At 38.1% G+C, this 10939-nt stretch overlaps 1 protein-coding gene across 2 annotated transcripts in view; it reads right to left on the bottom strand.

Moving 5' to 3' along the window:
• Positions 1–1658: 1658 nt before the first annotated feature.
• Positions 1659–10939, bottom strand: part of LOC105484560 (DExH-box helicase 9) — a 48954-nt gene continuing 39673 nt past the window's right edge. For both annotated transcript variants that reach the window (XM_011746300.3, XM_071076692.1), the window contains 9 exons: positions 10275–10427; positions 9037–9197; positions 7843–7954; positions 7026–7187; positions 6804–6931; positions 5653–5882; positions 5386–5501; positions 4207–4407; positions 1659–2565 (listed from right to left, as the gene is read on the bottom strand). In XM_011746300.3, coding sequence (XP_011744602.1) covers positions 2199–2565; positions 4207–4407; positions 5386–5501; positions 5653–5882; positions 6804–6931; positions 7026–7187; positions 7843–7954; positions 9037–9197; positions 10275–10427 — 1630 coding nt within the window. In that variant the 3' untranslated portion in view covers positions 1659–2198. The remainder of the gene's footprint in view (positions 2566–4206; positions 4408–5385; positions 5502–5652; positions 5883–6803; positions 6932–7025; positions 7188–7842; positions 7955–9036; positions 9198–10274; positions 10428–10939) is intronic.

The raw sequence follows: 10939 nt of genomic DNA, 5'->3' as shown, positions 1-10939 counted from the left end.
TTATGAGACAAACGAGTTTGGGGAGGACAGCTGAAATGTGTGGGGCACACACAGCGGGGAGCTACATATGAAGCTCCTTAGGTCTTCAGCTGAATATGAAAAGATTAGAACTATGCCTTAGTGCTTTTTTTCAACCCTTAGAGAATGCACTGACAACTTTTGGCCATTTTTCAATTTCACATTTCTAATTGAATTTGTTGGAGGAATGAGTACCATTCAAATGAACCATTATTGATTTTATACTAAGGGAGGAGACCATTCCTCATATCATCTTATGCCCAATTTCTGCCTCCAAAGAAAGAAGTAAAAACTAAAAGGCAGAAATGAAATCCACAGGCAGACAGCCTGGCGCCACACCCTGGGCCTAGTAGTTAAAAGACTGACCCCTGACCTAATTGGTTATCTATAGATTACAGACATTGTATAGAAATGCACTGTGAAAATCCCTATCCTGTTTTCTTCTGATCTAATTACCAGTGCATGCAGCCCCCACCTGCTTGCTCAATCAATCATGACCCCCTCACACGCACCCCTAGAGTTGTGAGCCCTTAAAAGGGACAGGAATTGCTCACTCGGGGAGCTCAACTCTTGAGACAGGAGTCTTGCTGATGCCCCGGCTGAAAAAACCCCTTCCTTAAACCCCTTCTTTAACTTGGTGTCAGAGGAGTTTTGTCTGCGGCTCGTCCTGCTACTATACCTTTTATGGGAGTTTTCACAACGTGCACAGGGAGAGAAAGCATGATCCATCGATGGTGCTAGTTCAGTATGGCTAGCTACAGCTGTACAGCAGAAATGAAGGTAGAGCTGGAGTCAGGGGCTAAGAAGGGAGTTTAGCCTCTACCCTGCCGGCAGTAAGAACCATTGGTTTAAGTCAGGAGAGAGGGTATGAAATCAGATTCGTTTGGGAATGTTTACTCTAGCTGTAGTGGAGATTAGATTGAGGCAGGCCTGTAGGCAGGATCAGTTAAGTGGTTGCTGTGGCACTGTATGTCCAAACTAAGACTGAATAGAACAGAGGCAACTGATCTATAAAAGTATATTGAAAGATGTTTTGAGCTGACTAGAGGTGGTGGCTTAAGCAATTAAGCAGCTGAAAACTCCAAAGAAAACGGAGCAGAGAACACAGTACTGTCAGGACATAGGGTAGGTTGGGAGGGGAAGGAGGTCAGTTTGGAAAGCACTGAGATTTTTTTCTGTGGGATATTTAAGCAGAGATACATGTTCAGTATGCAGCTGCTTACATGGCTCAGAAAGGAAATCAAGGTTGGAGATAGACTTGTGTGTCTATAAATAGGTGCCATCAGCTTAACTGCTGAAGGTGATCTACAACATATATGCAGGATAAAGGACTTTGAAAAGGAAACCAAGACAAAAATATAACTTGCCCAAGATCATCCACATGGTGGAGAAAAGAATTAAGACAGACCCAGTTCTGTCTAATCCAATACCTTTGCCCTCTCCCATTGCTCAAATGAGAAATCTGCAAATTCACTGGAAACTCTAAAGTGTTATAAATGTATGAACATGTCTATTAAAGTGGCTTAAGAGTTCTACGGAGTGATTATATTGCTTTTAATTGTCACAGTAGAAACTCACTTAGAAAAGAAAATGCTGGCCTTGGTCTTATTCAAAGACAGAATATGGGAGGAAGCCAAATGTTCAGCCCTAGGTCAAAAGTTTTATTCAGGTTTATGTGGCTTGTACACTTGCCAGTATTTACTTCAAAAGGTAACAATTCCAAGGTGATTTTTCTATTACAAGTAGTATCACTTAGTATACTTTTGAAACATGGTACAACTTCTCTGACATTTAAAATGAACAGATGTAACTGGCATTATAAAATTTTCTAATATATAAGGTCAACAAACTACACGGCAAGTATTCGGTGTAATACTTTATTTTCTACTGTATTAAACGAAAGCCAGGAAAATACCAAGTTATTTAAAGGCAAATCTTTACTCCTTAAAGAAAAAATACAAACTGTGGTATTTTTAAGATAGATCGTTATATTTTACATAATATAAACAAAATCACTAATGCATCTATATGCTTGGTTTCCTTAAACTACAATGAACCACAGAATGGGTGAAAATGCATTTACTTTTTGGTGGCAAATAAACATATTGGAAAAAACACGTAACACATAGCATGCCTTTTTTTCCTTACTGTCTACACACAGGAACTGACATAACCAAGATTTAATAGCCACCACCTCCTCTCCCCTGTCCAAAGTAGCCACCTCCATAGGCCCCCCTACCACCTCCTCGCTGGAATCCCCCAGATCCTCTGTAGCCTCCACTAGGCCCTCTGTAGTCTCCTCCAGAGTTGCCTCTAAAGCCACCTCGGGAAACTCCTCTATAGCCTCCACCAACACCTGCACCATATCCTGCCCGAAAGGAGTTGGGGCTGCCACCATAGCCTCCGCTACCATAGCCTCCGCCACCATAGCCTCCACTGGTATAGCCACCGCCATAGCCTCCACCGCTGTAACTAGAACCTCCCCTTCTATATCCGCTTCCATTGTCGTATCGGGCCATCTTGGGAGGACGTGGACCATCTCCATACCTAGGAAAAGCACAAAACCATCACTTCAGCAAAGCATTCTTATTATTTCCCAACCACTCACCAAATGCACACAGTTAGTTATATTTGAAAATTTAATACATAAAGGGAATGAAGCCAAACGCACAAATCGAAATTGAAACAAAATTGATCTGCTATTCTAAACAGTCATCAATTATATCCATCTGTTTTTCTGAAGTTCTTTCTGGTTCAATCTCAAAGGTTTTGAATTTTGGCAGTATGTCATTACAACTTTAAGAAGTGCTCTTACTCAGGTCAACAACATAGTGTTCCAACAAGGCAAGCATTAGGAGAGGGTTCCTGGAGCTGGCAATAAACTATTTGGTCTTTATCACTAAAAGTTTTCCTGCAATAATTCTGAAATACGATTTTGAAAAATGTATACCTAATTTTGAAAAATTCTATCTACTACTGTAATTTAGGCCACCACATATTCATACATCCTAAACTCTCTTACGTATATCCCTTTCTTTCTAGTTTCTGGACTACTATCCCTCATAGAAACAGATTATATATACAAAGGTTCCTTGCTTACCAGCCCTCCTACCAAAAATAATCTCTCTTCTCCTAAACACCCATGAATACTTAATTTGTTATCTGCCTATGATGCTTACACTGAATTATCCTATACATTTAAGCACCTAGGAGGGCCACAGTAAAGCCTAGTAAGAACACTGTTTCAGGAGGCATGTTGCCTGGGTTTGAATCTGGTTCTATCAGTTATTAGTTGTATGACCTTGAGTCTTATCTGTGCCCGGTTTCCTTATTTATATTGAAGAGAATGAGGATAACCATCTACCCATTTTATAGACAGACCAAATGCAGTAAGTCATTTTTGATGAGGAATTAGAGGTCATTTTTGGATAACTGGAAGGATTTTAGTACAATAGCATATTATAGTATTACTAAAACACTTAAGGTTTTGGGGTGGTATTGTGACCATGTTCTTAAAAGATATGAAGTGTATTGATGTAAAATGTGGTAGTGCCTACTACTTCATCACAAATGATTAAGGAAATGTACAAAACGCTGAAAATTAGTGAATCTAAACAAAGACTATATGGCTAAACATTGTATCACTTTTCTGCCTTTTTGGCAAGTATCAAGTATTTGTAAATAAAAACTCATGGGCAAAGGAAAAAATTTTAAAACCTGAAGCAAATAAAAATTTTAAGAATTAAGATAAATTTCTCATTTCTTTGCTTTAAGATATCCATGCTCTTAGTTGTTTAAGATAAACAAAAACACATACACATTGGATAAAGAAGCAATTTAACATCTCATCAATATTTTTTCTTTAGAGATGCCAAAACAGTACCATGGAAAAAGGGCTATCTGGGCTGTGTCACTTCCCTGTCATGTGACCTACTCTGAACTACGTATGTGTATTTGTAAGATCCTTTTCCAACACTACCAATACGCACTGATGCGGTAGACCAATTACTAACAAAGGGACTAACAAAAGTAAATGACATTTTTGTTCTGAGTTTGTTAGACGGAACTAAACTATCTATATCTAGAATTTTACTTAATAAGGCTTCTATCACTAACTCTAGGAATTCTAGACCTATGAAAGATCTCTCCCCTCTACTTGGTTCAATGAGAAGTTAATATGGTACTCACCGTGTACTGCCAATCATAAGGTTGATACCAGCAGCTGAGGGTCTAGAGATTTGACGGATCATGTTCAGCATACGTTCATTTACAGGGTCCAACTGGCTGATGATAGCAGGTTGTTTGGTTACTTCAACAACAAGAGCCTCCATGGCTGCCCGGAGACCGGTGATACAGGCAGCAGCTTCATGAGATATTTGCAGTTTAATCCTAAAGTGGCAAAAAACATTAAAAGTAAGAGAGGGAGTATATGAAGAAAAAGACCATTATCTCTCAACCTCACACATGGCAAGTTAAAGAATAAATTTAACTTCTTAAGCATTAATATTTTTAAAAACTACTTATAATGGCCCCAAACTTAGGCAAACACAGATATGAAGAGTATTAATAATCAGCACTAACCTCTTAAAATTCACTGCTACTAGCAGGAATCTTAAGCCATAAAGTCTATCAAGCCAAATAAAATACAAAAATATATGTAATATATAATAAACAAAAAAAAGTCCGGCAATATGGATCATTCAGACTTATTATTTTTTGAGACAGAGTCTTGCTCTGTTGCCCAGGCTGGAGTGCAGTGGCATGATCTTGGCTCACTGCAACCTCTGCCTCCCAGGTTCAAGTGATTCTCCTGCCTCAGCCTCCAGAATAGCTGGGACTACAGGTGTGCACTACCACACTGGGCTAGATTTTTTGTATTTTTAGTAGAGACAGGTTTCACCATGTTGTCCAGGCTGATCTCGAACTTCCTGAGCCCAACTCATCTGCGGCACCCAGCCAGATCATCCAGACTTTAAAAGAATGAATTAAGAGACCCAGAATGCTGGCATTTTCTAGGTTTTCAAGAATATGATGGCTGAGCCTACTGGCTATCCATTAAGCTCTATTCCATTTTTGCCCAGTGCTTGCCACTAGTTTTGAATCAATATAGAGAGTATGTGAAAGTGTATTCAAGTTTCACTTAGATTGATTCCATAGTGGTGTGCATAGTGGTTAGACATGGCTCAAATTTCTAATGCATCTGCTTCTACTGGTATCCGTTTAAGTATATAGTATGCAATTAAGTTAGATATAATTAGTATATATTTAAGTTATAATTAGTATATAATTAAGTTAGATTAGCAGCTGAATTCCATCATATTATAATTCTAAGAATTCAGTTTGGAGTTCACAGCGGAAAATCCATACCAGTCATCTACAAGCACGATCTGCCCATCAGATTGGACTTTCTTGGAGGCAAACAGAAGCAACTGCAGGGGGGTGACTAAAGTCATGCCTTTAGCAGAGATGGCTCGAGTTCGAATCTGCAAATGGAGAAAGAGACAGTACAAAATGGTTGACATTCCAACTTCCAAATACCGCCACATACTGTGCTTTCAAAATCAAAATTCATATTCCTAATGATTGTGACGACAATTTCAACTTTCAATGTTAACTTTTGTAGTCTTTTCTTACCTTTTCACCAAATACAAAGAAGGGAGATGGGTACTTCATGTCTTGGCTACTAAAAGGACAATTAACAGATGATTTATGGATAAGTGCATTACGTCCTTCAGTGGTGAGAATCTTTCTCTTTTCCTTGTGATAGCATACATTGGGGTACACACCAAAGGCCAGGAGGGAGATAACAACATCCAAATTATTATCTGGTCCAGTGTTAGTAAACACTTGTGTCAACAAACAATCTGTTAAGAGGAGCAGAGTGAAAAGAAAAATAAGATAATTGGCTGATCTTCACATTACATGCAAACTATTCAAGAAAATTCAGAGAACTGACTCTTCCTCTCTTCACATAACCTGTCTGTAAAACTTTCTCATCTGCTACTCTTCAATAGTTGTTAGTTGTAGAGAAGATGGAATGATAATCTAAGAGGACACCTACTGGAATGAAGGCTGACGTTTTTACCCAGTCTACACTTTATGAGTACTTAGCTACTGACTGGAAAGCATGACAGTCAACCGCTGAAAGCACAGACATATTTTGTTCTAGACAAACGAGTTCTAGCCTTATAACCTCCTAATTGGATAAATTAAAGACAATTTATACCTTGGTGCCTGTTTCATTACTTATAAAATGCATCTCAAGACTCTAGCACATAAAAAGTTTTCCCTTTCTTATAATTCTGAGGAGAAACTAACATTTCAGCTGGCTTATGACAGAAGAGAACCACTCACTACTCTGTTAAGTTATTCCAATCACAGCCGTTAAAAATTTACCATCTTGCCCAACTACCTTCTGTCTCTCAACAGTCTTATCTCTGGTTATGCATTCCAGTTCTCAATGTTTTAGGAAATAATTCTATATTTTAACCTAGTTGGAAAAGAAAAGTACTACAGTTCATCTTTATATTAAAGCCATTTAAAATTTAATGTGGTAGAATTTACTTCAAGTCTAAATGCTAATCAATTACTTTGCAAACCACTATAAGGTTATCAGCAAAGTACTCATTCTGGGAGCTGGACCAGTATCCATGAGAACTAAGAAATAGTTGGGAATATAGAAAAATCATAGGGTCTAAAATTTGAAGCTAAAATACACTTTGCTGTCAATTTGCATGTACTATATAAATGTCACTTTAAAGGTATCTTAAGAATGGGAGTCTTACCTTCTGGAAACCCAGAATTAATCAAAATCTCTTTGAGTTGAACTTTGGCTTCCCAAGTCATTCTTAGTGTAGCCATATTAAGTCTTTTGTGCTCACAAAAACGTATCTCTGCTTCTTCTCCACCCATTCTAAAATAAATCGGTATGAGAAATCATTCTCTAAGACCCGAGAACTAAATACAAATGAGAAACTACAGACAGACCACCCAAATCTTACTCATACCTAGCATCATCCCAGGCTTGGAATACTGATAAAAGGGCTACGTGATCAGAAAATCTGTTTCCAGCAAAATTTCGATGGATATAGCCCAGCCGCTTTCCTTCATTGATGAAAGGCTCTGGAAAGCAGGTAGCAGCAGCAATGGTACAGATAGCATCTCCAACGCTGAAATACACAAAGACAGTTAAATTCAGACTAGATCACAATATTGTTGCCAGCAGCTCAGGTAGTACTGTCGACTGTGAGTTGCAGTCTTTATGGCTATGATTCTACTTTTATTTGCAATGAAATTGGCTTAACAAAGAACTTTACAGCTGCTCTCTTCAGAATCAGAGAGAAAAAAAAAAAAGGTGCGCTGACATTCCAATGGTCACGTACTTACCATAATTATGACCAAGTATATTTTTCCTTTAATATTCTCTCTCTCTTCCCCATCATACCAAATCTCTTTAATCTTCAACATTTTCTGATAAAATAAACCTCTTTTGCTGATGCTGCTCTTTCAAGACCAACTATTAATAACGAGGGACCCTCCCACCCCGGCCTCCCAAAGTGCTAGGATTAAAGGTGTGAGCCACATTGCCTGGCCTGCTTTTTACTTATGAGAAATCAGTGCCCGTTTCCCCGTGTTGGGCCCAGATATCCATCTACTGGAACTGTACATTTTTTTCGTGTTATACTTCTCTCAATATTTAAGTATGTCACTTCCCTTAAGAACATTCAGGATTTTTTTGTCTGAGCCAATACTGCTTTTACAGGGAGAAGAAGATTCAGAAATTATTCTACCACTTAATGAAGAGAAATAAAACAAAGCACTTACTAGAAAATACACCCCATTATCATCATTTTCCCAAAACGAGGCTCAATGGGGAGTTTAGCCAGGATTCGTCCCAAAGGAGTCAACTCATCATTGGCATCTAATGCATCAAGCTCTGTGGGGAGATAGTTTATTGTGAGTAGAAACAAATGAACACTAATTTTAGGCAGACAAAACATTACTTTCTAAATTAAGGTTAAGAGAGTTTAGACTTCCTCTTTTGTCAAGCCACTGCTAGTACCATGTCTATAGTCAACAATTCTCTTTACTCAAAAATAGAACAAAATCAAAATCTGGAGCACTCAACATAAGGAAGGTACAAAACTACATCCTGCAGGTTATAAAAACAAATACAATTCATATTAAGTCTATAAATACAGTATTAACTATAATAGCAGCATAAGTTTCTATATGCCATAAGAAGTCTGACACTCAACTGTTAATGTTTTAGAAAAAAAATAAAATCTGGAGAAAATTCTGAAGTTACATAGCAGATAAATGCTAGATTCAAAATTCAAATTCAGATCTAGCTCCAATGCCCTTAATTTTCACTGCACTATTTTCACTGCTTCTAATAAAACAACTTTAGCAAGAAAACATAAATGTTCCAGGCTGGACGTGGCTCACGCCTGTAATCCCAGTACTTTGGGAGGCTGAGGTGGGTGGATCACTTGAGGTAGGGAGTTTCAGACCAGCCTGGCCAACATGGTGAAACCCCATCCCTACTAAAAATACAAAAATTTGCCAGGTGTGGTGGTGTATGCCTGTAGTCTCAGCTACTCGGGAGGTTGAGGCAGAAGAATGGCCTGAACCTGGGAGGTGGAGGTTGCAGTGAGCTGAGATCACGCCACTGCACTCCAGCCTGGGCAATGGAGCGAGATTCTGTCTCAAAAAAGTTCTAAGAGATTCATATGAAATTCTGTGGGTATCCTAAATTATGTTCTGATCTTTAGTACATAGTTAAGAGATGCCTTTTTAAGTTTTCTTTTGTAAAGTAACACTCACTGTCCCTTTCTTCCCTCTCATTGCTCATTAGAACAGGGACTATATTAAGTACCTAAGGTAAGACTGGAGGCCTTGCTATTATTATCACGGCCCTGTTGACTACATCTTGATTCATTTGTTGTGTTATCTGCCAGGATAAGACAGATGGTATGATTACTATCTGTGTCAAGAAGGTTTGTATTTGTTAAGTACCTCTAAGAGTGTGTTCTGCTTCAATCACAGCATCCAAAGGGGGAGGTTCAATTGCTTTGGCCAGAAATTGGCCAATTCCTCCCAGACGCAGAAGTTTTATGCTAAGAGCAATTTCATGCAATGGTGTTCGGAACATCTCTGGTGTCATGTGGGTTTCAAGTCTGAGAGAAAACAAGCATAAAATAACCATCCTCCTTGTGTATACACAGATGTTAGTTTAATAAACTTTTTTCAGCAAGGTAATCAGGGATAGAGCTGCCCTTTCCTCATCCTTTTATTTTACAATTACCATCGAACCTTTTATCATTCACTATACACACTGTTGACAAAATTTAATCTGGCTGCATAGTGGTTTCTGACCTATCCTCACAGCTTGATGGCCTTTCCAGCTGAGAAGAAAAATGAAAAAATTATCCAAAATCTCGAATGCTATTAGCTCCACCCATGGTCTCTTCAGGCCTTGCCTGTTGACAAACATGGGTTAAAAACGACAACACCACTTTTTGTAGGATAACTCATACTGACATTTCTCTACAACCTCCCACCTTCCTAGTTCATGTAATTTTAGTGCCACTAGAAAGGCTCTTACAGATGTAACTCTTTAAAATCCAAAACTTTTTGACTTCTGACATGACACTTAAAGGAAATGCTCACTAGAGCATTTTGGATTTCATGTTTTCAGATTAGGGATGCCAAACTGGTAAATACAATGCAAATATTACAAATAAATCAAAATCCACTTCTGGTCCCAAGTATTTCAGTTTTAAAAGAGATATCTGACCTGTATAAATTAACAATAGCAAACACTTATTGGGAGATCATGATGTGCCAGACACTGTTCAAAGTATTTTACATTATTAACTCATTTAATTTCTTATACTAATCCTATGGGTTAGTCATTATTTACCATATTCTTTTTACAACTGAGGAAACAAGAGAGATTAAGTAACTTAGTATTGTATAGAATGAGGAAAACTCAGGCTTAAGGAGTAACCACTTAGTGTTATACAACATATTAGACACAAATAATATTAAAATCTAGGTCTCCATATTTCTAATTCTGGCTTATTCTCTATAAATGATTCATGATGAAGATTCTTAAGAAACATTTACACCTGATTCCAACATGGCTGGCAAAACTTAGATCAGCTTAAATTTGCAGGTTTACATAACTGCATGTCTGTCCCTACAGAGAACAGAACAAAAATCCCTTACTAAAGGTCAAGAATTGGTCTTACCTCTCAAAACGAGCTCGGCTGCACAGGTGAAAGCAGAATCCAGGCCGTACTCGGCCAGCTCGCCCTTTCCGCTGCTCAAGGTTTGTTTTTGATGCCCATACTGTAGCATAGTTGGTCATATTGTTGTGAGCAGTGAAGAGTTTCACTTTCTGCCTACATAGGAAAGACTGGTTAATTCTAAGACTCATGTGTATTATCAATAACTATTACATATCCACTAAGTAGTGAATCCTTTCCACTATGTAGTTAAAGTCATGCCTACTTGTGATGTCTATTCATGAATGGCACAAGTAAAAATTATCAATTTGACTGCACACTCCTAGTTGTCAACCTACTGAAACGCAATGTAACATCCACCTGCCACTTACCAGCTGAACTGCCTTGGCCAAACTTTCTACGCCATTACCTACCTTATAAAAGTTTTTTTGTTTTTGTTTTTTGTAAACGTTAAGTAAATTAACAAATGCAAAGCATTTAAATGGAATATGGCACATACACAAAATAAAATAATTATTTAAGTCATCTCTATTCCAAAGTTTAGTGTAACTTTTAGGATATCTATATGTAGTGATGACTGTGTGGTCCTTCTGAACCCCCAAGCAACCTCAGATTCCTTCAATGTTACATACAGAGACAGCTGCCACTAAACTACTGGGACTGGCACA

Source organism: Macaca nemestrina, chromosome 1, assembly GCF_043159975.1.
Source record: "Macaca nemestrina isolate mMacNem1 chromosome 1, mMacNem.hap1, whole genome shotgun sequence".
NCBI lineage: Eukaryota > Metazoa > Chordata > Mammalia > Primates > Cercopithecidae > Macaca > Macaca nemestrina.
This window is presented reverse-complemented; position numbering and strand designations above follow the sequence as displayed.